The 27,875-nt window shown below is 43.4% G+C and overlaps 1 protein-coding gene across 1 annotated transcript in view; it reads left to right on the forward strand.

Annotated features, from left to right (window-relative positions):
• Positions 1 to 407: 407 nt before the first annotated feature.
• The window catches only part of LOC135224101 (uncharacterized), a gene marked incomplete at its 5' end in the record, with an annotated part of 64,140 nt that continues 36,672 nt past the window's right edge, over positions 408 to 27,875 (forward strand). Inside the window, 7 exon segments of the mRNA XM_064263012.1 lie at positions 408 to 532; positions 826 to 932; positions 17,044 to 17,060; positions 17,062 to 17,174; positions 17,401 to 17,503; positions 17,697 to 17,784; positions 20,819 to 21,001. Of these exon segments, the coding sequence (XP_064119082.1) occupies positions 408 to 532; positions 826 to 932; positions 17,044 to 17,060; positions 17,062 to 17,174; positions 17,401 to 17,503; positions 17,697 to 17,784; positions 20,819 to 21,001 (736 nt within the window).

Raw genomic sequence — 27,875 nt, forward strand, 5'->3', positions numbered from 1 at the left:
CAGTGTACAGCAGACCTCCATATTTGCAGGGTATGCATTCTAGACCCCCTGCGAATAGCTAGGATGCATGAATACTTAGAACCCTTTCCATTATTGTGAATTATAGTACCGGGTTTGCTTAAGAGTTTTCAGAATTCAATTGAATTAATTGCCTCGCTCACTGCAGCTAATCTGTTTGTCATAGTTTTGTGGATGGTGATAAATCATCTTGGCTTTTTGTTTTACTGTGTAGATAGAGTATAGTACTTTACTCCTCGTAAATGAGATTTTAATTCAAGTCGCAAGGCTGCATAAATTAAGCTTGTTCATTGCGAAATGTGTGAAGAATTTCCTTCAAGAAATAAAGAAGACAGGAGAATTTCTAAAAGAGGTTGCCTTGTATTACAGTTCTCTTACTTACCTTTCAGGTTGTAGGAGAGGATCCATGCTACTCTGTGAGTGAAGTGATTTGCCAACAATGTTTTGTTTTATTAGACCGGTTAGATGCATATCAGGCCAGAGCTGCCGAAATTCATTCACATCTGACATCAAGGTAGGTTTATCAGTCATGTAGTTGGTTCAAACATTTTCATTATCTAACCATTTCAGTCTTTTGCATATAGTTATGTCATCCAGTTCTGAGCTGTTAAGATTCAGGTAACAAGCGATTATATTATTTAAAAAAAAAATTGAAAAATTAAGTAGAAAATATTTTGTGGTGTTGCGTCCTTTGTTTGCCATAATAGTCTAGGGTATGTTCTTTTCCAGCAAAGAATTAGATTTCAAAAACATCTTGATACTGTCTTCTTTCACTGAGTGAGTTTAATTATGTGAAATAATTTTCAGGTACAGGGACACAAAACTAGAGTTGCTGGGTCAGCGGAAACGTATGAGTGAACTTATTGCTTCCTCATTATCAAATGTTCAGGAGCTTAGACATGGAACAACCCTAAGTATGCTAGCTGTTTTGTTATTATAATTAAGTTTTACTTGAAGTTGTCGTATATAGTAGTTATAATTAAAACTTATTCAGCTACTTATGAAAGGGACAAACCTCATTAATGGATTCATGAACAATGTTGAAATTTTGTACTTAGCCTTTGATTGAACTGTATGTTCCATGGCAATTACAAAATTTCCCCTCAAATTTCAAGCACCTTGCCATTGGATGGAACATTTCAGAAAGTTACTTTAGAGCTGACTAGCTTGCTGTTAATTAATTTCTACAAAGTAAGTTGGCAAAGCCTTTTTATTTTTGTCATACCCAGTCCTTTTTTCTGGGCTTGACCTGTGTCGGCCTGTGAAATGGTTCCTTTTATACTATTTCTGAGGAATAAATATTGCTATTCATCCTAGAGAAAAAAGAAACAATATAATGCCAAGATAAATGGCTCGCTCACTTCTTATAGAAGTGTCGGTTATAGTAAGGAGCGAGTGGAATCACTCATACCAGAAGTCCCTTGCATTTAGCTTCTTCCTTCGACAAAACCCCGAACTACGGAGGAGCCGTGCTACAGCTCCCGGTCTACTACTACCGTGAGCCGGCCTCCGACGCCTGAGACGTCATTCCTTTCGATAGCACGCGTTACAAACCAGTCGTTAGAATTTTTCTGTGCTGTGTTTCGCTTGATTTTGGATTATCTTTTATTTGATTTTTCAAGATGTCTTCAGCTTCCTGCTTTTTGGGGGCTTCTAAGTTAAGTACTGTTTGGGGTTACTGATCTCAATTTTTATGATGTATCTTCGTGTTTTGTATACATATTCGGAGCCTTATCGGCCGGTATTGCCCCTCGACGCTTGGCGGTACGGGTTCTCTCTTTCGGTCTTCCATACCGTTAGGGATTTCCCCCCTTTTTCTCAGTACTTTAGATATGGTTACTTATACATAGTCTCTATATCTTTTATGCAGTAGTTTTTTTAGTTAGGCCTCCACGGGGCACGCTCGACTGCACGTTTCGGACCTTAGTCAGCTACGCCTTACATGTTAGGAGTTTATCAGTCACGATTTGAGAGTCATATCATCTTAAGTATTCTGATGTTCTCTCTTCCTTCTCTAGTTCCTGATTACCATTAATAATATTATAGGTACTAGGTTGGCTAACATACACCATGCTTCGGTATGGCGATTAGCTTCCCTGTTATCATTTATTTTACCGTTAAGTTAGGCTTTCATACCCAAATTGTCGATTGGTGATTAGCCTGCCCCCCGTTTTCTTGAACTAGAGGTTAGATTAAGCTAACATACCCCTTTCTTCGGATCGGCGATTAGCTTAATTTTCTGTTTGCTTAGCTTCGTGTTCCCCGTGTTAGCCTAGCTTTAAGATATCGCTTTAATTTTATTTGATTGATTATATAAGTAATCCTATATATATCAGTGATATTGAGTTGTTCCGACGGTTCTTCCCCACCTCGTGTCTTTCACCTGGCTGGGAAGACCACCGGTTGATCGCGGTGAGCCACCCGGTTACGGGGTCCCCTCCCGTCCCCCATTCCCCCCCCCCTCCATACATTGCCATCCACGTCGATGGGTGATGACTCGTTTCTCACAGCTAGCGTCCGAGTCTGCATGAGAGGGGGTGGATCCACGGGACTGGTGGGGATCTCCCCTCCTCCCTACTGGTATTCTCACTCGTCACGTGCCTCGGGGGCTCGGGGGCTCGGGACCTCCTCCCCCCTTCTTCTCCGTCCTTAACTGGCAGCTCAGGGGGAGGGCTCCCCTACCCCACGTTCTTCCCTAACCCTATCCCCCTCAGTTCAGTCCGGCAAGGTGTCTATACGCCGCTACCGAACATAGAGAGGGGGGGAGGGAAACCACCTGGGTTTCATATTCCACTTAGGATAGTTCACACGAGCACTTACTGATATAAAGGGGTTTTTATTTTGTTTTATTTTGTGTTATTTAATGTTTAGAATCTTTTGCGTTACTCCGGGGGGGTTTTTTTTGTTTTTATTTCCGCCTCTCGTACTATCCCCTTGCTTCGTTAGAAGTTTGACATTGCTCACTCAATATTAATTAACTCCGGGCCATACGGAGAACTCCGGGCCTTACGGAGTCTATTTTTAATCATATACAAGTGAGCTTAGGCGGAGGCGGAGACTTTCTTCCCCCCTCGTAACTTTTCTACGTAATATTCATACGTAGATCTCTATCCGTCGGTCCTACTCCGGTACCCACGGAATTTATTTTGCATATTATACCACCGGAGGTTGTCATTGGGTACTCAATGTATCCGTTTGAACTTACCAGATGTTACTGGTGCCAGGAGATTGGGTGCAGTGCCATCCTCCAAGACCCGTGCGGCCATATAGTATGCCGTTCTCATGCAGGATGTGCCGTGAAAGTGGAGGATTTTATCGTTTGCATCATGAAGCTTGCCAACCTGCTACTTGCTAGTAGGAGATGCCTCACTAGTAGTAAGTTTCTTAGCACTTTTTTCATTCATTCATCACCTGGAATACTTGTTATTATATTATACCTCTCACATATGAGACACATTCATATAATCTCAACACAACAGACATTCCTCCCCTATCCTGTCCCTAACTCTAGACCCTTTTTTACAGGGTTCTGATGAAGAAAAGAAGAAAGCTTTGTTGACTCTCAAAGCTTGGTAGGGGGTTTGGCCGGGAATTCGAAGGGCCGCCCTACATTCTTACCCAGGATATGGCGGACCTAGTATTCCCAGGAGCCAAGAAAGGATCAGTGGTGGACCCGATAGCGGCCGCCCCTTTGCTGGCCGACCTTCAAGTCATGATCTTCCTTCAGGAGGGGGATTTCCCAGAGGACGTTGCAGAAGACGTTGCGGCAATGAACCTCGACGTCGAACCCATGGCTATTGACTCCATGGGTACAGGTAAGGGTGTAGTAGGGGCAGCTTCTGTGGGTTCTCAGGGCCCTTTCCTGAATTCCCTTTTCTCCATCACCTTCTACTGATCCCTTCTACTTCCACTTCTTTTCCGGGGACTTCACTGAAGAGCAGCGGTCTGTCCGTCCTAAGGCTAATTCAGTGATCCCCAAGGCTAAGATGACCGAGGAGAAACTTAAAAAGTCTCTCCCCAAGAAATCGGTCATCCTGACAGACACTGTAAACTCCGGCTCACCACCCCGGATCAGTTAGGTCAAGGGAGGCCTCTTCCTCTGCGTCGAGGTCCCCCAAACATAGATCACGTAAGGATCGGGCTCAAGTCCCTCTTTTTGATCCCGCCAATCCTTTTCGGCTAATATTCTGGAGCAGGTGGGAGTGATCGTTAGGGGCCTTGGTTGACAACAAGGTCGGCTTGGTGCTCTCCCAGCTCTCCAGTTCTGTTACGTCTTCCGGCCAGTCGATCCAATCGCTGGCGGAACGGCTGGCCGCTCAGGAGAATTGCCATCGCCGGGATTCTAACCTCGATCGCGGCAGGTTCCCCTCTATCTGTGCCACCTTCTCCTCTTCCAATGCCAGATTCCAGCCAACTGCCGGAATTCAAGGCGGCCAACCCTTGGAGGATCGCTTCATATGCCCCGTTTGTCAACGGAATGTTGACAATCGAAGGCATAGGAACTCGAAGGCGTGAGGACTTCGAGTTCCACCCCAGAGACCTTCAACCACCATTCATTGGCTACATCGACTAAACGGAAGCAGTGATGATGAGAGAGGACAAGGTTCCCAAGGAAACAGTGATCCTTCCAAGGGAACAGGCACAGCAGACTCTAATGAGAAGTCGGAGGAATGGGGGTGTGAAAACACCCCGCATCACAGCCTTTAGGAGCCCTTTCACATTTTTTACTCCGGTTGGAAGGGACTCCGCTACCAACTGACCTTAAGGTAGTGGAAGCAACCTTTCAGGCCGCCCTGAAAGACGAGCCCCTGCCTCAACTACGAGAGACGGAACCCACCTCTCTCTTAGTCCCAAGGCTCCGAGACGTACTTCGAGGGGGCAGTTTCCTACTTTCTCAGTAGGAAAAACTAAAGGCGGACTGTGCCACCTCTCTCTTTAGTGAGAGACTCCCCAGGTTGTCGGACTCCCTCATCCAGATGGAGTAACGACGCCCGACTAGGCTCGCGAGATCCCTTTCCTCCATGACTATGGCGAGATGACGGCTCTTGTATACCAACAAGAGCCGTTATTTAAAAGTTTTAGCTAAAGGTCTGCTGCACACCATGCAGTGTGACCTTTACGACTTCCATCATAGCCAGGAGAAATTGTAGGAAGCACATTCTGGCGGAAGCTACTATCCGCCATGAACCTAATAAAACTGATTGCTTCCTCAATTTGGGAACGGACCTCTTTCCTTTAGCACCAGTAGTAGCAGAAGTCCTTCATGAGGCTTCTAAGGTTAACCAGTGCCTCAAAGTCAGGTGGGGACTGGTAGCAAAGCGGAGGCAGGAATCTTCTGGTCCTAAACCCAAGGAACAAGAAGAAACCAAGGAAGTTCTCTCCCTTCCAGCCTTCTCAGCAAACGTTGGTTCAGGCAGTCCCAGCACCACAAGGGCAACCATCGTCGAAGGGTCAACAACAATACCTTGTTCTGACCCCTCAGTCCCCAGCAATCTTAACCTCTACTTCCTTGTGGCTGTCTCGCCAGCCTACAATTCCAACTATGAAAGCCAGAACTTTCAGTCTTTTCAATAGGTTTGCGAGAGGCAGCAGAGCAAGAGGTGCCTCTCGATTCAGAGGATCCGGCAGGGCTGCTAACAGAGGAAGAGGTTTCCGAGGAGCAAACCAGCAGTGAGAGTCCCAAGGTAGGAGGGAGGCTGTACCTCTTCCGCCAGCGGTGGGGGTTCAGCCCTTGGGCTCAAAGTATAGTAACAAAAGGACTAGGTTGGAGTTGGCTAGAGGGCCCTCCTCCAACCAACAGATTCTATCAAGCACCAACAACGGAATTGGTAGAGTATACCGAAGAGCTCCTTCTCAAAGGAGTAGTCTCAAGAGTCAACAAATTAAAATTTCAAGGACGCTTGTTCAGCGTGCCAAAGAAAGACTCGGTAAACCGAAGATCATCTTAGACTTGTCCATCTGAACTTATTCATTCATTGCGACAAGTTCAGGATGCTGACCGTTTCGCAGGTACGGACCTTACTTCCCCGTGGGGCCGTCACAACCTCTATAGATCTTACAGATGCCTACTATCATGTTCCCATAGCCAGACACTTCCGTCCATTCCTAGGCTTCAAACTAGGCAACAGATCCTACTCCTTCAAGGTAATGCCATTCGGGCTCAACAGAGCCCCCCAGATCTTCACCAAATTGGCGGAAGCAGTGTGCAAGAGCTAAGGAAACAGGGAATAATGTTAGTGGCTTATCTGGACGATTGGCTTATTTGGGCAAAGAACCCAAAGAATGCAAAGAAGCAACGGTCAGAGTGATTCAAATTCCTAGAACATTTAGGTTTTCAAATAAACAAAACCAAGTCCAGACTAACACCGGAATCTCAATTCCAGTGGTTAGGCCTTCAGTGGGACTTACAATCGCACACACTATCAATTCCGTCGTTGAAAAGGAAAGAAATTGCAAGAGCTACAAAACATTTCTCAAACAACAACAAACATCCAGGAGGTGCCAGGAGAGGATCCTGGGCTCACTCCAGTTGCATCAGCACAGACGTTTCTGCTCAGGAGTCAAACTCAAAGATATAAACAGAGTATGGCGCTCAAGAGCGAATTGCAGATCACGGGACAAACTAGCCTCTATCCCCCAGCGATCTTACGGAAACATCTCCGTCCCTGGACGGAGAACAAAGAATCTTTCAAAAGCAATTCCCTCTACAGTTTCCCCTCCATCATTAGTGATCCACACAGACGCTCACTAACAGGGTGGGGAGGATACTCCCATTACGAAAAAAGTTCATGGAACTTGGTCGTTAACATTCCGCCAGCTACATATCAATGTACTGGAGCCATGGCAGTATTCCTCACACTGAAACGGCTTCGTCCGCCCAAGAACTCACATTTCAAATTAGTTCTGGACAGTGCAGTAGTAGTACACTACATCAACAGGGGCGGATCCAAGTCAAGCCACTTGAACCATGTCATGATAGCCATCTTTTCTCCGGCAAACAAAAACAAATGGCACCTGTCAGCCACTCACCTGGCAGGAGTCAAGAACGTAGTAGCAGACGCTCTATCGCGCTCCGCTCCGTTGGAATCGGAGTGGACACTGGACAGGAGTTCATTCAATTGGATCAGTCTACAAGTCCCCGGACTCCAAGTAGACCTCTTCGCCACGGAGTCAAACCACAAACTCCCTTGTTACGTGGCACCCAACCTCGATCCTCTAGCATACGCTACGGATGCAATGATCCTCGATTGGAACGAATGGAAGAATATTTACCTCTCCCTCCGGTGAACCTTCTCATGAAAGTTTTAGACAAACTCAGGACATTCAAAGGCCAAGTAGCTCTAGTAGCTCCCAACTGGCCCGAGAGCAATTGGTTCCCTCTACTCCTAGAGTTGAGACTCCGACCTCTACGGATTCCCAACCCCCAAACACTAACCCAGTTAGTGCAAACTCAGACTGTGTCCGCTTCCTCAAGAATTCAGAAAACCCTAACTTTATGGATTTTTGAAATTCGCAGCCATGAGGAATGCAGAAATTGATCCCCAGAAATATCTCATTCTTGGAATCAGATAAAAGAGAATCTACTCTCCGGCAATATGATTCATCTGTCAAGAAACTAGCAGAGTTCATTAAGTTTGTCAAATTCTCAAGTCATGACAACGAACCTAGCCATAACTTTCTTCAGATCATTGTTTGAGAAAGGCTTAGCAGCAAGCACTATCACTACGACCAAATCAGCTCTTAAAAAGATCTTCCAATTTGGTTTTAGCGTAGACCTTACGGATTCGTACTTTACGTCCATACCAAAAGCTTGTGCTAGATTAAGACCATCAACGAGACCTAAATCAGTCTCTTGGTTCCTAAATGATGTCCTCAAAACTGGCCTCGGACATTAACAATGACTCTTGCAATTATATATCCCTCCTGAGGAAAACCCTATTCTTATTAAGTTAGCCTCCGGAGCTAGAATATCAGAACTGTCAGTTTATCAAGAGAACCAGGCCACATTGAGTTCCTCCCCTCAGGGGAAGTCCTCTTATCCCCAAGATCGCCATTTTCTAGCCAAAAATGAAGACCCACAGGACAGATGGTCCATCGTGGAAAATCCTTACCACTACCTCAAGACATCCTCCCTTTGTCCTGGTCAACTCATTAAGAGCCTACTAAGCAGAACAACTCTGAAATCTTCGGCCCTTGTTTCAATTAGGAAGGAAGGTGGTACATTATCCCTAAAAGGGATCAGGCAACAAATTTTTATACTTCATTAAACAGGCCAATCCAGAGTCCTTTCTCGGGCCACGATTTTGTTAGGGCGGGTGGCCACCATCTATTAATTAATTTTTTCCAACACATGGAATTTTGACGATCTTAAGAAGTATACAGGCTGGAAATCTCCGACAGTTTTCAAACGGCACTACCTAAAACCCTTAGAAGCCCTCAAAATTTCCAGCTGTGGCAGCTGGAAAACACAGATTCTCCTGATTCTTAATTTTTATATAAACTTCTTGTAGCCTTCCCTTTACTACCTGCCCCATTGCACCATTACTTAGTTTAGTCGCCTCCATGTATTGGGTTATTCCTTGAGTTTGCTTTTGTTTATCATTCTAATTGGATTCAGTTCCATTCTTTTGTATATATCAACTTATATCCTGTCTTTGCCTAACCTGTTTTGTTATTGTTTGTTGTTAGGCTAAACTAATTTTAAGTAATAACCAGTGTTTTAGGGCTTATACTTCCCTTAGGGTAAGACTGTAATTTTAGTTGATTATTATACTATTAACCTTACAAGTGTTTAACTTTACCTTCTTAATTTATCTGTACTGTTCCTCAAGCTTGGTGTTTAGCATTCTCTGGTACTATTTCACAGGCCGACACAGGTCAAGCCCAGAAAAGGGATTTTGATGAAGGAAAAATCTATTTCTGGGCAACGACCGTGTCGCCCTGTGAAACCCCACCTGTAGTTAGATTATCCTCACCCAGCTTACCCCAACCCGCTTGGAGGCTATCTTCAGGAATGACATCTCAGGCGTCGGAGGCGCTCACGGTAGTAGTAGACCGGGAGCTGTAGCACTGCTCCTCCGTAGTTCGGGGTTTTGTCGAAGGAGAAGCTAAATGGCAAGGGACCTCTGGTAGTGATTCCACTCGCTCCTTACTATAACCGACACTTCTATAAGAAGTGAGCGAGCCATTTATCTTGGCATTATATTGTTTCTTTTTTCTCTAGGATGAATAGCAATATTTATTCCTCAGAAATAGTATCAAAGGAACCATTTCATAGGGCGACACAGGTCGTTGCCCAGAAATAGATTTTTCCTTCGTCAAAATCCCTTTTCTCATCTTACCCTGTTGGGATGGCCTTTAGATGACAACCCCTGTGCAACTGTACATCCTTGGATACTTGTATAAAAGGGAAAGTGCGGTTGGATGGCACGCCTCCTATCTGTAGAATTTGAGTCGCTGATGTGGTGGAGCCATGTAAAAATGTGAATTCAAGCTATCCTGTAAAATCTGAGTAGATGATGTGGTGGAGCCATGTAAAAATGTGAATTCAAGCTATCCTGTAAAATCTGAGTAGATGATGTGGTGGAGCCATGTGAAAATGTGAAGTCAAGCTATGCTTTAGAATTCGAGTAGCTGATTTGGTGGAGCCGTATGGAAAAATGTGAAGTAAAGCTATGCGTTTGGTTTTAGGTCTGATCTCCACAGACATGATCCACAGGACACCAAGAGCATTAGATGCTCACTGCATGGAAGAAGTAGAAAATTCTGAAGTCTCAGTGGGCCTTTTGTGCAGTGCTCCATACATCTCATTTTTTAATATGTTGGGATAATGTTGGTATGAAATTTTTTGTTTTGATAGAATACTGTGTTAGTTTGCTGACATTCCTCCTTGGGCTGTGTTTTAAATATAAGGGTTATTTGTTCATTGTTCAATTTGTAGCTATTGGGATATCAGGCGACATGGTCATCTTTTTCATTGTTTCTTACTGCATATCACACTTCTACTTCAACATTTGACAGGCACCTGAAGGCGGCTGAAGACCTTGATAATACAGTAAGGTCTTTGAAATTTATGATTCGAGATGTCAAATGACCATCAGTTGATAGGGAGATTGAAGAGTTAAGTATTTTGTATATTTATGAAACAAAATGTGTAATTACAATTTTGTTCATGAAACTTACTTGGCAGATTATATATAGCTGTATTCTCCGAAGTCCGACAGAATTTCAAAAACTCGCGGCACACGCAGTGGGCGGCCAGGTGGTAGTACCCATTCCCGCCGCTGGGAGGCGGATATCAGGAACCATTCCCATTTTCTATTCATATTTTTTCTGTCGCCGGTCGGTAAACACCTGTTTACAGACTCCGACCAGGATTTTGGATTTTGACTCTTTATAAGTATCTGGATGACTTTTGGTTTTGACTCTGGATTGTTGGATTGGCATACGCGATAGTGGACTGTTTTTGGATTTTGGATTGGCTTTTCTATGAACGTGATGTCGGGATCAAGTTCAGGTGAGCTTCCAAGTGTGTGTGAGAAGTGATTGCAAGGTGAGGCTACCGAAATCATCGGTAGACCCCCACACAGTATGTATGGGGTGTAGGGGGCATGTTTGTTTGTTGGTTGATCGTTGCATTGAATGCAAAAGTTTTGACTGAGGATGAATGGAAGGTGTATGATCCTATCGGCGTAAGTTGAGCGCGATAGGGATCAGGAGGTCTTCCTCCAAGAGCGGTTCTACGAAAGGTAAGGGAAGTAACATTTCTCCTATTTTAACACCAGTAGAATTTGCTTCACCTAATCCTGTGTTGTTGCCTGAGGGCCCTAGTTCTGTGTCTGGAGAAGGTAATGCCCTTTGCTCTGATTCTAGAGTCATTACGCACATCTAGAGTCCCGAAAGTGTTTGGCCCTTGAAAAACGGCTCGAGTAAAGTGTGTGATCGTGCCCCTAGTGTTGTGGAGGGGGCGTCAGATCGGCCCATAATGCCTCTAGGTCTAGACCTCTGTCATACTCCCAGAACCTCAGGGAGTGGGCATGTCGAAAAGCCGCAAGAGGGTTACGGGGCTCCCCACCGATCTGGCGTCCCTTCGGCAGGACCTGTTGCTACTTCCCAGGCTGCCAAGGAGCGTGGCTCAGGCTCGCATCCTTAAGGACTGTTTTTTTCGTCCCCTCCGAGGCGCCCTCCCCGCGCAAGCCAAAGGGGTGGAGCGCTCGGACGTGACTCGCGTCCGTTTGAAAAGGACCTTTTCCTAGGGAGGACGCTTTACGTCCCCTCTCTCCGCTCTCGTTGCGGTCTTTGCCTGCATCGTATGACGCGTTTCCTCCACAGAAGAGAGGTAGGACGTCGTCCTGAGGACGACGCTGAGAAGCGCTTCTCTCGCGTCTCGGAGAGGCAGGTTGCTGTACCTTTGAGAAGGAAGGAGGCGTCCCCCCGCCCCTCGTCTTCTCGCAGGCGCAGCCCTTCACCTCCTCTCGGTTCTTCTCCTACGAAGAGTATTCTTGCGTCGCTTCAAGACCAATTGTCGGCCTTAATGGCTCGAAAGACTCGCCCAGCAGCAGTTGAGCCTAAGCGAAGGAAGGACGCTAGACTGCCTGTCAAGAGGACGTGGCAGTCTCCTTCTCTGTCTCCTCGTTCGTCTCTGTCTCCGCCCGCACGTCAGGACGCATTTGAGGAACGCTCGACAGGACCGCTTTTTGAAGACGCTCGGACAGGACGCTTTTGGAAGACCTCGTTCCGGGCGATTTTTTGTTTAATTTGACCCGCTTTTGGCCTGTTGGAGAAGGCTTTTCGGAGAGCGCTCAGAACGGACGCTTTGAAAGCGACGAAAGCTGGACGCTTGAGCGTGAAACGTAGGACGCTCCTCGAGAGAGACTAAGAGTAACCTCTCTTGACGCGCAGCGCGGTCAGGACGCTCTTCGTGGTTCGAGCTCTAACGATCGACAGAAGGTCGGTCGCTTTGAAGGGGCTGATGTTAGTCTTCCTCGAAAGCCTTTGTTGAAGGCTAGACCCGTTGGGCGCACGCCCTCTCCAGAGGTTCAATCTCTTTGCCGTATTCGGGAGGAAGGAGAGTTTAGTAGTCCGGCGGACTCAGTGGAGGAAGAACAGCCGTCAGTTTCGTCGGTTTCCGACTACAAGGTGCTGGTTCGTCTTTTACGTTCTTTGTTTGTGAGAAGATTCCAGCCTGCAGCTCCTAAGTCTCCTCCCTCTCAGTTTTCGTCTTTGAAGTCGGGCAACGGTTTCGGAAGTGGTGGAGATGAAGACTTCCTTGTCCACTAAGAGAGCATTCAAGAAATTGCAGGATTGGATGGAACGTTGGAAGGATCAGGGCAAGTCGACTTTCGCCCTTCCTCCTTCAAGACTCAGTGGGAAAGGCGGCATTTGGTATGAAGACCGCAAATTCTGAAGTATGGAGTTCAAGATCCCGTCTTCTTCCCAAGGGGACTTTGCTAGTCTGGTAGACGCCCAGAAGAGATCCCTTTTATCGTCCGCTAAGATTTCATGGACACCAACGGAGATCGACCATCACATGAAAGGTCTGTTAAAGACTCTGGAAGTCTTTAACTTCCTAGACTGGTGCCTAGGAGTCCTGGATCTTTCATTTCTAGGAGTCTGATTCTTTGAGTCTGGGGGAGCTGTCCAATGTGTTGTCATGATGGACAAGGCCGTCAGGGATGGTTCGGAAGAGTTGTGTCTCATTTCGGCACTGCTTTCCTCAAGAAGAGAGCGCTCTTCTGCAATTTTAAACAGCCGTAGGTCTGTTTCTGCATCGCAGAAAGCAGAGCTTCTCTTTGCACCTCTTTCGAGCCATCTCTTCCCCCAGGCTATGGTAAGGGACCTGGCAGTGAGCCATACAAGAGAAGGCTAACCCAGGATCTCTTGGCCCAGTCTTCAAGACGTCCCGCAGTCCCTATCACGTCGTCGTCTGGACGACCTCCTAGGAAGGTTAAACCCTTTCGTAGCGCTCCTCCCTCCCCCCGGCGCTGCTCCTCGAGGAGAGGAACTTGCAAGAGGAAGAGGTTTCCTTCAAACCTAAATCCTCTTAAGTGAAAGAAGCGTCCTTCAGATGCCTGTCGGAGCCAGGCTAAAGTTCTTTTGCGGGTGCGTGGAGAGAGAGAGATACAGATGCGTGGTCCCTCAAGATAGTGGAAAACAGGGGTACAAGATCCCCTTTGTGGACCCTCCTCCTCTTTCTACGACTCCCAGAGATCTTTCCCCGTCATATCAAGGGTAGAAACAGCAGGCTCTTTTAGAAATCTTTTGATCAAATGATCATGAAAAGAGCGGTGGAGCAGGTCTTAGACCTGGGGTCACCAGGATACTACAACGACTTTTCCTGGTACCAAAGCAGTCGTCGGGGTGGCGTCCAGTCTTGGACGTAAGCAGCCTGAATCTTTTCGTAGAAAAGAAAAAATTCAAGATGGAAACACCTCAGTCGGTTCTAGGAGCCTTAAGACCGGGCGAACTGGATGGTGTCCTTGGACCTACAGGACGCATACTTTCACGTGCCTATCCACCCTCTTTCAAGAAAGTTTCTGAGGTTTATGCTAAGGGACAAAGTTTGGCAATTCCGAGCCCTTTGTTTCGGTTTAAGCACGGCTCCGATGGTATTTACCATGCTCATGAAAAACGTAGGCGAGATGGTTACATTCTGCAGGAATAAGAGTGTCCCTGTATCTCGACGATTGGCTGATCAGAGCATCGTCAGAAGAAAGGTGTCTGAAGGACCTTCACTTCACTTTAGCTTTGGCGAAGTCCCTGGGACTTCTGGTCAACCTCGAAAAGTCTCATCTGACCCCAACACAGTCCATCGTGTATCTGGGGATTCAGATGGATTCAGTGCTTTTCGAGCGTTTCCGTCCCAGGAACGACAGCTGCAAGGCTTTTTTAGAGAGAGTTTCGGCCTTCTGGGGAAGGAAGCTTGCTCGGCGAGGGAATGGATGAGTCTGCTGGGAACCATTTCCTCGCTGGAAAAGTTTGTTTCCCTGGGAAGACTACACCTCAGACCTCTCCAGTTTTTTTTCTTAGCAGACGAATGGAAAGTCAGAGAGGATCTGAATGCGACCCTTTTTCATCACCAAATCGGTGAAGAACCATCTAAGATGGTGGTTAGATCCTCGGAAGTTTCGAGAGGGGTTGTCCCTAAAGCTTCTGAGCCCAGACCTAGTGTTGTTTTCCGACGCCTCGGTGTCGGGATGGGGAGCAACACTGGGAGGGGAGGAAGTGTCAGGCACCTGGAGGGGGGTTGGGGGAAACAGGTGTCCTGGCACATCATAAAGTAAGGAACTAGCGGCGGTTTTTTCCTTCTGGCGCTACAGTTCTTCCAACAAAAGGTTGCAGAGAAAGTAGTCCAAGTCAACTCGGACAACACCCACAGCCCTTGCGTACCTAAAGAAACATGGGGGTACTCACTCCCGTCCTCTGTTTTATTTAGCGAGGGAGATTCTGCTGTGGGCAGATGCGAGACGGATAAGGATCCTGACGAGGTTTATCGCAGGAGTCCAGAACGTCAGAGCAGGAGCCCCTTCTCAGCCGACAAGATCAGATCCTGCCGACGGAATGACGTTGCACCAGGACGTCTGTCCGAGAGCTCTGGAGACTGTGGGGTGTCCGTTAGTCGACTATTTGCGACGTCAAGGACAAAGAGGTTGCCTCTTTATTGCTCCCTGTGCTGGATCTGGGAGCAGTCGCGACAGACGCTCTGCTCTGGGGACTGGACGAACCTAGACTTGTATGCCTTCCCGCCATTCAAGATCATGGGGGAAGTAGTAAGGAAGTTCACGGCATCGGAGGGGACGAGGTTGACCCTGATCGCCCCGATGTGGCCCGCGAAAGAATGGTTCACGGAGGTAATGTCATTCATCATAGACTTTCCGAGGACATTGCCCTGGAGGACACTTCGCAAGATATCACCCGAAACCTCTCCGCTCTGGGTCTGACTGCGTTCAGACTATCGAAAAGCTGGCCAGAGCGAGAGGTTTTTCTAAAGCAGCTGCAAAGGCGGATCGCCAATGCTAGGAGAACGTCCTCGAGAGCGTTTATCAGTCGAAGTGGGCTTCCTTCAGGGCATGGTGTAGAAAGGAGGGAATTTCCTCTTCCACTACCTCTGTGAGCCAGATAGCCGATTTCCTGCTATTTTTAAGAAATGTACAGAAGCTGGCTGTCCCGACCATCAAGGGATATAAGAGTATGCTGTCGGGAGTCTTTCCGACACAGAGACTAGACCTGTCTGATAACAGGGATCTTCACGATCTCCTGAGATCATTTGAGACATCCAAGATACCTCAGGCGAGGCCTCCTTCTTGGAACTTGGATTTATGTCCTTAGACTTTTAATGTCGAGTCTTTCGAACCTCTACATGAAGCGTCTCTTAGGAACTTGACTAAGAAGGCTCTTTTCCTAACTGCTCTTGGCGACGGCGAAGAGAGTTAGCGAAATTCAGGCCATTTGTAAGAGAGTGGGCTTCAAAGGGGACAATGCTGTCTGCTCTTTGAGTCCCACTTTCTTAGCAAAGAATGAAAACCCGTCGAACCCTTGGCCTTGGCCAAGGAGCTTCGAAATCAAGGGTATGACAAGCCTTGTGGGCCAAGAACCTGAGAGAGTCCTGCCCTGTCAGGGGTCTAAAGTTTTATGTCCACAAGACTAAAGAAGTACGAGGTCCCTCAGATAATCTCTGGTGTTCGGTTAAACGACCCGATATACCATTATCCAAGAACGCTTTGGCGTTCTTGAGGGACGTCATTAAAGAGGCTCATTCGTCTTCCACACAGATCGATTTGAGCCTCTTGCGAGTGAAAGCTCACGAGGTCAGAGCTGTCGCAACCTCGCTTGCCTTCCAAAGGAACATGTCGATCAAGGACATCCTTGACGCCACCTTTTGGAGGAGCAATTCAGTATTCGCCTCACACTACTTGAGAGATGTGAGAACGATATACGAGGACTGTTGCTCTCTTGGGCCATACGTTTTCTGCAGACACAGTCTTGGGGCTGAAGGTAGCTCTCTCCCTATCCCTTAGTTAGGTTTAGGTTAGGTTTTAGTTGTTGTGTTTTTTGTTGTGGTGAGGCTTTGGTGAAGACCTCCCATCTCTTAGCTTAGTGTTCAGGGGGTCTTGGATAGTTGGTCAGGTGGTGGTCAGTTGCTTCGTTGCCCTCATTTGTATGGCTCTATGCTCTTGTCACATTGAGGTCACGTCCCCGTTGACAGAGCATCCAGAGCGCACCAGCACTACAGGTCTCCACCTGGCTGGCAACTCTGATTAAGCACAAGCAGGCTGAGGTGACAGTAATCACAGAGTCTACTTTTGCTAACAGGTGAGGAACCAGGTGTATATCATCTACTTAATTTAAGTTTCTACAATCCTATTCTGTCTCTCCCCACCATCCGAAGGTGGGATTCAGCTATATATATATCTGCCAAGTAAGTTTCATGAACAAAATGTTATTGTTATAATACAATTAAGTTTGTTCATACTTACCTGGCAGATATATATAATTAAGTGCCCACCCACCTCCCCTCAGGAAGACAGTGGCACTGATAAAATATGAATAGAAAATGGGAATGGTTCCTGATATCCGCCTCCCAGCGGCGGGAATGGGGTACTACCACCTGGCGCCCACTGCGTGTGCCGCGAGTTTTGAAAATTCTGTCGGACTTCGGAGAATACAGCTATATATATATCTGCCAGGTAAGTATGAACAAACTTAATTGTATTATACAATAACATATTCATAAATTTAAACTTTGTAATCAACTGGTTGGTAGGTACCCTACTCCCAGGAATTCAGCTAATTTATGTCACACTGGCAGCAGTGCTGTTTATGATATAGTGAATAAGGGTCTAATTAGTGAAGGAGACTCAAGGTGAGTGTCTTACACTGATGATATACATTTGCTAACAGCTATTCTTTAAGAAACATTAAAACATCAGTATAAGTGAAGTGTTGTACGTAAGGTTTAAAAATTATTTTCAATATATATGGCTAGGTTTTCTTATACCATTTGTCTAACTTGTTCTTTTTTTGCAGATGTGAGTGATGAATTAAACAATCACAGTTGTTCATGAGGCCTTGCCCAAAAAGGGTAGGAAACATTTATGGACTAGGAAAATGGGTCTTTCTTTAGGCCACCTTAAGGTTAAAACCAGAAAATCGATACAGTGAGTGAAAGAGGACGCCTTTAGTAGACTAATTCTGAGAAGTTAAGAAACGAAAAAGTGCCTCAATCCAATAGTGACATGGGTTTTGCAAGCAACAAAAGGCGGAAGTGCTAATTAAGCAAGGAACAGCGTACCTACTAGTAATAATAACAATAATATCAGTTATGCTAAGAGCATGAAGAACCGAATGTATGCAAGTCAAATGTACATAGATAGTGTAATCGAGCTGCTCGGAGAGACCGCCTCATCTTGTTAATGAAGTGAAAGACAACAGTGATGACGATGATTATGCCAGTGATGGTGATGATGACAGTGTTAGTGACGCTGATGTAAGTAGAGATTCTGTTGATGAAGTGCCAGAAAAGCTTAAGAAGGAGGAAAGATGATGACGATGACATGATCAGGAAGAGGAGTCTAGTGATGAATACCAGCAGTGATAGTGATGATGATGGGCTCGGGAGGAGAGGAGGTTGAGGATGAAGATGATGATGACGATGACAAGGATAAGTGAACCTTGCAAAGGAGGAAAAGGGAGATGACGTGGACAATGCTGAGGAAGAGGAGGAGGAGATGATGAGAAGAGGAAGATGTGAACATTTGTCAGATGCAGGTACAGTGACATTTGCAGCAGTAATGTTGTTGACAGTTTCTTGCATTCTTTGTTATAAATTTTTAATGTAAACTCAAGTTTGATCTTTGCTTTTGATGAGAAAGTTGTTGATGTTGTTAACCTGTAGGTTATATGGTTTTTTATATATAGGAAGTTTGTGGAAGATTAATATTATTTACTTAGCCACTTTTATGGATATAGCAATAGAATGCTCATATGTGAATGAAAGGAAGTATTTTGTTATGATTGGTCCTTCAATTTTTAATGGGAAATATCATTCAGTCTTTAGACTTTGGTGCTTTTGCGAGACTTGCCTTTTACTTTTTATTTTTTTTTATTATTATTTTTGTTTTTTGTAGAAATTTTGAACAAACAGTTTTGATCCTAACCATGAAGGTTTGATTGCCAGGTTATATGTCAGATTGATGTAACAAGCATACATGTTGCGTTATATACAGCAAAGCATGTAATGATGTTTGAAAAATTTGCCAGTGGGGAAAAGGATAGATTACTCCCTTGTAACTAAGTTATGAATACATTATTGTCATATTTTTTTATGTAGAGATAATTCTATATTGTGAAGAATAATAGTTTCTGAAGAGTCCTACCAGTTTATACTACAAAGAATAGCTGTTGCTTATGTGATGAGAATGAGTTATCTGTTAAGATATGCCATGCTAGGCTCAGTAATTTTTTTTTTTTTTTTTTTTATAAATCTTTGCAATTGTTTTTTGTTAGCAGGCAGATTTGTGATCATCACATGTATAGGCTGCTGGATAGTTTGATGATGACCCAAATAAAAGGGTCATTTGGGGGAATTTGGGTATGATTTTTGGGTTAAGTATATCTTCGTTTAACCAGACCACTGGAGCTGAATTAACAGCTCTCCTATGGGCTGGCCCGAAGGATTAGATATTTTTACGTGGCTAGGAACCAACTTGGGTTCCTAAATGGGCAACGGCACCTACAGTTTATTGTGGGATCCGAACCACACTATATCGAGAAATTAATTTGGATCACCAGAAATAAATTCCTCTGATTCCGCGTTGGCAGAGCAGGGAATCGAACTTCGGACCACCGGATTGGCAGCCAAGCTCGAAAACCACTCGTCCAGCGTGGAACTATGATTTTTGGACTTTGGTAGTTTGTTAGGTTTTTGGTTTGTGATTTATTATCATGTATTGTAGTAGAGTCATTTCCATTATCTCTGTGATAAGTAAATACACGAGATCTTGAACTTGATTAATCTTATTCCATGGATAAAGTTAAATTCTTCTGGCCAGTCAGGTAAGGACTAAGATTGTGTTTAGTGCTCTGGTTAAACTTTTTTTCATAAATGGCATTTGAAGTTGGTGGTTGATGATAGGAAAATATGAAGTTATGCCATCAGCAATAGAAGGCTGGGCAGTGATTCAAGAAATGTAGATGGTTAATACTTGGATACAGTTCAAGAGAAAGAGATAAGGATGGTAAATCAGTAAAAACAAAGTTTCAATAGGGCCTAGGAAGGGAAAATAAAGGAAAAATACAGTTGGGAAGGTGTCATGTGCTTGTTGTGGGAAAGGTGGGGCAGTCAGACTCTACAAATGTAAAAGATGTTATAAAAAAATGTTACAATTACAATGTACATGTAATTGGAGATTTTTGATACCTAGAAATGTAATCCAAAAATACAAGGGCAAGAGACGTAAAGTGCGAAAATTCTTGATAGATGAGCATTTCTTTCACCTTTTGGATGTAGTACTTGACTGTTAGACTGAAACTGTAGTTGAGAGAGCCCCAAAAAGAATAGCTGCAGGATGAATGAAATGTCAAGAAATATCTGGAAGTACAATAAATAAAAATTCCCCTTTAGTAGAGAGAGAAAAGGGTATACAAGAGGTTTATACTGCTCAAGTGCAGTAGAGACAGGAAATAGCAATCGCTAAGGAAATTCAAGCGTTTGAAGAGGTATGACCATAGAATATTAAGATTAATAGCAGGGCATAATGGGTAGAAAGCTGTGATGTCCAGGAGTTGTTTTAATAGTGAGGTCTCTTGAGACTGAGAAGTTTAGCCTTATGATAGAAGTGATGAGGAAGAGTTGATCAGGAAAGCACTAGATGGGGAAAGAAGCAGGACAATAACCTATGGAGAGGTCGGGAAATAAGGAGTAAAAATGGGTAGATAAGACCTAGAGTGGTTAGAAAGGGAAATGATATAATCTGCAAAAACATGATATTTTTATAATAAAATAAGGTTTCACATATACTTACAAACAATTACAAAGGTGTAAGAAAGCTTCCAGCTTTGTAATTGTTTGGTAAGTCACTTATGTGAAAATGGATAGTAGATAGGATACGCTGAAGATGTGAAAATGGATAGTAGATAGGATACACTGAAGAGTAGATTTTAAAGTGAGATAGTTTGGCTGTGCGGTGATGAGAAGTGTCCTGATGCCTGTTAGTGGCATTATTGCTATCATCATTATTGTAAAGTAGTTCTCATGTACTAGAGTTTCATTGATAAGCTTTCATAGGGTGTGCTCAAAATATTTATTTGTAGTATATGAGTGAAATGAAACTAGGTTAATTTGAACATTAGACGGCTAAGGGAAAAATGAGAAAGGGAATGGATGATAATGTACAGGGTAAGATAGTAACTAGGTTGGAGCTGATGGGATGTCACAAAGAGTTTGTGGTATTTTTTACTGTTAGCCCTTCCAGGTACATTGCATTAGTTATCCCATTTAGGGACATCTCTTGGAAAAGCCCAGATGATCTTAGAAGACCATAGGTAAAGAATAGGACCAAGTAGTGATTCAGGGAAAACGTGTACTTGATAGAAGGGAATGAAGAGCATGCAGCATGTGTCAGACCCTACAATATAGAAGGAATGCTGGATAAGAAATGTTAGTGAGGATTTGTATGGTTTGATAAGGCTTTAAGAACACTATTAATATTTATCATGAAGTGTTTTTTGTTTGCTGTAATAAATTTTACTTTGCTTCTTCTCTGTTTTGGTTTTATTTTAATCAACCTATACGTAATGGCAGATGATGATGATGGTGATGCACAGTCACAGAGACCAGAATCATCTTTAAGTCAGAAATCTAAGGATACCACAACAGAGTCTCAGCCAGTGAATGTTAAACATGAAGTTGAAGTCAAGGAAGAGCCAGCTGAAGAGCAGATGGGCGTGAAAGAGGATAATATCAGCCAGCTACAACTTCCTGCAGGTGTGTGTTAAATTTCATTATTATTAGATGATGAGGTTTCAGGTTTTATCAACCTAAATACTAGTAGTATATAACCCTTCATCTTTAGGGATAATACTTTAGATAGTCTATTTGTGAATGGTAATAGTGTGTTTTTTTTTTTTTTTTTTTTCGTTAGTTATTGATTTATTTTTGATAGTGAATAAATTGTAGTCTACTGTATTTTTCCTCTCTGGAAGGAAGGATAATGTTTACATATAACTGTTATTGGCTGCCAGCCCCTGTTGGTGTTGAGGGAATTGAGAAGGGGGAACAAGGCAGCTAGAGAGAGAGGCAATGTCTTCCTGGACTCCTCCTCCCAAGTAATTACTTCTCATAGTGACTGAAGAAACTATCCACAAATGTACAGTAAAGGTTAACTCAGTGGTAGAAAAGATGGACTACGTAATGTAAAATTAAAAGATATTGAAAACTGCAAACCCATTGACAAGAAAAGGGAATTTTAGAGTTCTGAAAAGTGACCAAGTTTAAATATGATAAGAAAGCACATCAGCCGTGCATAGTACTTTATGCAAAGCTTGATAATGCTGTGGTAAGGAAAGTGGGTGTTGTACAGTAATATCTCCTAGACAGATAAAAACACAGCGCAGTACATTATAATGTACATGTTTTAGCCATGAAAGAAGGGCTTGTTCATTGCATGGCTCCTCCATAAATAAATTACGGTTGGAGTACAGCCCGGTAGAAAGAATAATGTGGTTTTAGAGGAAATAGGATTTTATCATTTCTTTTAATCATAGATGAATATAATTTAAAATATTTTTTAATTAAGTTTATTGAATTTAAAAAACTTGGGCTTATTTGCCACAGTGCTTGATCTAAGCGTAAATAGTAATACATATTGAATGCAGTCCAAATACAGTAATCAAGTCTAACTCTTTTGAATCATTTTTATGAGGGTAAATCTTTGTTAATCTATCCAACTGCTTAACCCTCTTACGCTGAAGCCCTAAAAATCAAACCTCTCCTGTATCCGGCGCCGGTTTGGAGTGACGTGGAAGCGGAAAAAATATCTTTTTAAAAAAATCACAGCGCGCTTAGTTTTAAAGATTAAGAGTTCATTTTTGGCTCATTTTTTTTGTCATTGCTGAAGTTTAGTATGCAATCATCATAATTGAAAAATAATATCATTATCATAGTAAAATAATGCGAGATATGGTAGCGAAAAAAAATTCATAGATAATTGTATTCAAATCACGCTATCCAAAAAAACGGTCAAAAGCTAACGAGTTACTTATTTTTCGTTGTATTGTACACTAAATTGCAATCATTTTGATATATAATACATAGTAAAACAATAAAAGCAACACCGGAAAAATATTATCACAAAATGATGTACGAATTCGTAACGCGCAGACGTAAAAAATGTTATTTTCAAAATTCACCGTAATTCTAAATATTGTTCTAGAGACTCCCAATTTGTTTCAAAATTAAGACAAATGATTTAATATTACGATACTTGTAAGATTTTTAGATTAGAATTGCAGATTTCGGACCATTTCGGACTAGTTAAATTTGACCGAATGTCGAAATTTTTATATATCTATTTTTTTTATATGCACATATTTCAGAGATGGAAAAGCTACAACCTTCACTTATTTTTTTATTGTATTCTTCATGACTTTGCGCACATTTTGATATATGAAACTCTATAAAAGGCTAATATGAAAAGGAGCAAATATTAGGATAATGCGATGTACGTATTTCGGAGACTTGCGGCCACGAATCGGCGCGCGGAATGAAGGTAAATATATTTTTGTTCATGAATCTTACCTGCCAGATCCTATATATAGCTGTATTCTCCGAAGTCCGACAGAATTTCAAAACTCCCGGCACACGCAGTGGTCGGCCAGGTGGTAGTACCCATTCCCGCCGCTGGGAGGCGGGCTCAAGGAACCATTCCCATTTTCTGTCAGATATTTTCTGTCGCCGGTGCAGACAACAAGTGTTTTCTGCACCTCCGTCATTGGATTTTGGAACTCTTTTGGTCACTTGAGTATCCCGATTGATTTTTGGTTATTTGATTAGGATCGTGGTTAGGCATACGCTAATTGTGGATTGTTTTTATTTTGGCTTGATTTTTCCCTTAAACTTACGATGTCTGGATCTAGTTCGACTAGGCCAGAGTATGTTGTGTGGAAGAATGCAAGGTTAGGCTACCGAAAACTTCGGTAGACCCTCATACAGTGTGCGCGAATTGTAGGAAACATGTTTGTAGGTTGATGAGCGCTGCAACGAGTGTGAAAATATGTCTGATTCTGCGTGGAAGGCTTATGAATCATAGGTACGTAAACTAGAACGTGATAGTGTAAGGAGGTCTTCCTCCAGGCGTGTAACACAAGTTACCCGTCCAGTAGAATTTATCCCTCCAAAGACCTGTGATGCCTTCGGGCCCTACAATAGTGTCTTTGGAGGGTAATACCCTATCTGTGATTCTTAAATCTTTGCGTAGCCTGGAATCATGTTTGCATTGGAAAGTTATAGTAGTGTAGTGAAGTATAGTGATAATGCCATAAGTGTTCATTCTATCGCGTAAGTGTATAATTTCTCATTGACAAAAAAACACTACCGCGTGATGGCTCTCCCTACCTCGGTGAGGCAGAATGTAGTAGGGAGGTAGCTGTCCAAGTGTCTAAAATACTCTACGTTTGTTTCATAAAAACCTTGCCAGTCAGATATATGTATATATATATCGCCGGGTAAAGGTGAACAAGCGATGTTGTATCATAGTAATATTATTTTTGCCCTTACGTCATATTACTATCAAACGGTTGTATGGTTCAAGTTATATACTCATACCATAGTTACTCCTACCGAGGACACCAAAGAGAGTACGATTATTCTTATTACATTTAATCGGTTCTCCCTGCAACTATTCAGGGGTTGCCGGTTTCCCTATTTTTAAACATTTAAGGTATTGTTATGACAATACCAAATTAGCCTTTTATATTTAGCAAATTCAGTTTCGCTTAAATATACCAGTTTGATGGATTTTGGTTTCTGCTCTATAATGATAGTAAACCTATTCATTCGTAGAATGGTGTAGGTGGCAACTCAGGCAGAGCAGTGCGAGAACGACGAACGTTCTCTGAGTCTGCTGTCACTAATGCGTAATGCAGTGCTCAGTTCCATCTGATTGTCTGCCATGCGCAGTAGGTTACGTCTCTGTCTCTCCTGCGGGATTGACGGACTAACCATATTTCTACCCTACAATCACGGCCCTTAGCCTCGGGTTGAGGGGAATTTCTAGCATACATGGCTGAACATCTTCACTTTGCGAGAATTTTTTCATAAAAAAAATAAATAAATAAATAAATTATATATATATATGTATGTGATATATATATATATATATATATATATATATATATATATATATATATATATATATATATATATGTGTATGTGTATATGTATGTGTTATGTATGTGTATATGTATGTGTATAGTATATATATATAATATAATTATATATATATTAAAAATTAAATAAATTAATTAGTATATATATATATATGATATATATATAATATATATATATATATATATATATAGTATATATACTATATATATATATATTATTAGTAATTATATATATATATAAATATATTATAGTATATATATATATTATCTATATATATAGATTATATATAGAAAATATATATATATATATGTATATATGTATATATATGTATATATATCTTATTTATATTATATATATGTTATATATATATATATTATATATATATATATATATATATATATATATATATCATATATATATATATATATATATATATATAATAAATATATATATATATATAATATAATATATATATATACGCACAGGCGGCCGTCGTCTTTGGTTCCTCGGTAGGGGGACGCTTCTCGTCCGTTAGCTCCTTCTGCTTTGCAGTCGTCTCCTGGGCAATTGGAAGACTTTCCGCAGTAAAAGAGAGCTAAGATGTATGATGTATGGTCTCTTTTCTACTGTGTTGCGATCTTCACCGGAGAGGACGTCTTCCGATGAGTATGCTTTTGAGCGCTTCGGTCGCTCCTAAGATATATCCTTGGCGGTCCATGTGAGAAGGAGGAGGGCCTCCCCTCGCCCATCGTCTTCTCAAGGATCAGCCTTTTGCCAGAAAAGGAATGTTCTCCATCGAAAAGGATGATTGTGTCTTTGCAACAATAACTTGTTTTGTGATTGCAGTGAGAAAGGCAAAGCCACATCGCGAGAGGAAGGATGACAGGCTGCCAATCAAGAGTCCAGGCAGTCCCTTCTCCTTCTCCTCGTTCCGCTCTTTCGCCAGTTGCCTTGCTCTCTAGAATCTAGATTTCATGCAGCTCTCCAGAGGTTGTCTAGAGAGCACGGTTACCATCTTCCCGAAACGTGTGTCAGTTGAGAAGAAGTAAGGAGGTCTTGGTTCGATGGCTTCGAGCCTCTTTTGAAGAATAGTTTCAGCCTGCGGCCCCTCAGTCTCCTCCTTCGCAATTGTTATCTTCGAAGGACGACTGGCTCATTCATGCCTCCACTCAAACGCGGTGTCTGAAGGATTTTCAAACAACTTAATCATTGGTGAAGTCCTGGAACTACTGGTGAATTTCGAAAAGTCACATCTGATCCCAACCCAATCCATCGGTGTATCTGGGGATTCAGATGGATTCAGTGGCTTTTCGAGCTTTTCCGTCCCAGGGACGTCAGCAGCAAGGCTTAGACAAAGTTGTTTAGCCTTCCTAAGGAAAGATTCGTGCTCGGTGAGGGAATGGATGAGTCTAACTGGGGACCATTTCCTCGCTGGAGAAGTTTGTTTCCTTGGGGAGACTGCACCTCAGACCGTTACAATTTTTTCTCAAGTACAATTGGAAAGAAAACAAGAATCTACACATGATCTTGGAAATTTGTCAGGAGAGGTAAACATCACTTGAAATGTTGGCTAGATCCAGTGTAGCTGTCGGAGGGCGTGTCTCTCAAGCTTCAGAGCCCTGACCTAGTGTTGTTCTCCGACGCGTCCACCACGGGATGGGGAGCATCATTAGGGGGAAAGAAGTGGCAGGCACCTGGAGAGGGAACAGGTGTCCTGGCACTAAACCTAAAGGAAATGGCAGCCATCTTTTTAGCTCTCCGGTTTTTTTCCAAGAAAAAGTCTCTCGTCGAATAGTCCAAGTCAACTCAGACAACACCACAGCTCTGGCGTACTTGAAGAAACGTAGGGAGGGAACACAGTCTCAGTCCCTTTTTGCTCTGGCAAAGGAGATCTTGCTGTGGGCAAGGGCACTGGACGTCATGATCCTTACGAAGTTTGTAGCATGAGTAGAGAATGTCGGGGCAGATCTCCTCAGCAGACGAGGTCAACTTCTGCCAACCGAGTAGACTCTGCATCAGGAGGTATGCCAAGAGCTGTGGGGGTTATGGGGATGGTCCGCTCGTGGATATCTTTGCGACGTCCAGAACGAAGAGGCTTCCACTGTACTGCTCCCCCAGTACTCGACCCAGCTGCAGTGATGATGACACACTTCTCTGGGACTGGACGGGGATGGACCTGTACGCCTTTCCCCGTTCAAGATCTTAGGGGAAGTCATGAGAAAGTTTGCGGTGTCGGAAGGGACGAGAATGACTTTGTTCGCCCCCCCGTTCTGGCCTGCGAGAGAGTGGTTCACAGAGGTCATGGCCTTTGCAGTAGACTTCCCGAGGACGCTTCCAGTAAGGACAGATCTCTCAGACAGCCCCACTTCGAGAGGTACCACAGAAGCCTCTTCGCTCTGAGTCTGACTGCATTCAGACTATCCAAAAGTTGGCCAGAGCGAGAGGCTTTTATATCGTCAATGGCGAAAGCTATCGCCAGTGCAAGAAGAGCGTTTTCCAACGCAGTGTACAATCGAAGTGGATAGTCTTCATGGAGTTGGTGCAAGAAGGAACGGCATTTCCTCCACCACGACCTGTGAGCCAGATTGCTGACTTCCTTTTCTGAGAAGGGATCTAAAACTTGCAGTCTCTACAATCAAGGGTTATAAGAGTGTGCTTTTAGTTGTCTTTAGGCACAGAGGCATGGACTTGGCGGACAACAGAGACCTTCACGATCTCTTGAGATCTTTCGAAACAATGAAGGTTCAACAATCCAAGTTGCCGTCTTGGAACTTGGATGTAGTTCTGAAGTTCCTCATGTCCAGTCCATTCGAACCTATGCATGAAGTGCGAGCTTTTATGAATTCTTCTTGGTTCCATAACAATATGTCATAAAGACATATGAGCTGTCACTTACGGGAGGATTGCAATTCTGGGCCTGTGGTTGACCTCCCGTTACACGAAGGATGTCAATTCAACCTACAAGAGATCCTTTTCTCTTGGTTGTTTCGTGTCTGCGGATACGTTGCTGGGATAGGGAGCCGACACTGATCCTTAACTAGTGAGTTAATTTTAGTTTAACTCTTTTTAAAATTAAGCGCTAACCCTCCGTGTTAGGATCAGGTGATCGGGATCGGTGTTGTGCTCCTTAATTATGCTAATAGGCATAGGTATATGGTCATATGAGTGGATTAGCACCCATTGACAAATGCCAGTTAGGCTTTGCCGAGTAAGTGGATAAGACCCCATCGGAAAACCCACAAGAACTCTTACCCATAGGTCACATCCTCGCTGAGGCTCTTGAGACGAAGCAGACTCCTAAAGCAATAGCTAGGAAGTCAACCCTCCGTCTGAAAAGATAGGAACCAAGGTTTATAAGAGGTCCTTCTGATAACTAGTGGTGTTTGGTCAGGAAGCCAAGGTTACCAGTGTCAAAGAATGCTTTGGCTTTTTCTTGAGGGGCACCATCAAGGAAGTGCATTCATCCTGTCAA

This window comes from Macrobrachium nipponense, chromosome 10, assembly GCF_015104395.2.
Source record: "Macrobrachium nipponense isolate FS-2020 chromosome 10, ASM1510439v2, whole genome shotgun sequence".
Taxonomy (NCBI): domain Eukaryota; kingdom Metazoa; phylum Arthropoda; class Malacostraca; order Decapoda; family Palaemonidae; genus Macrobrachium; species Macrobrachium nipponense.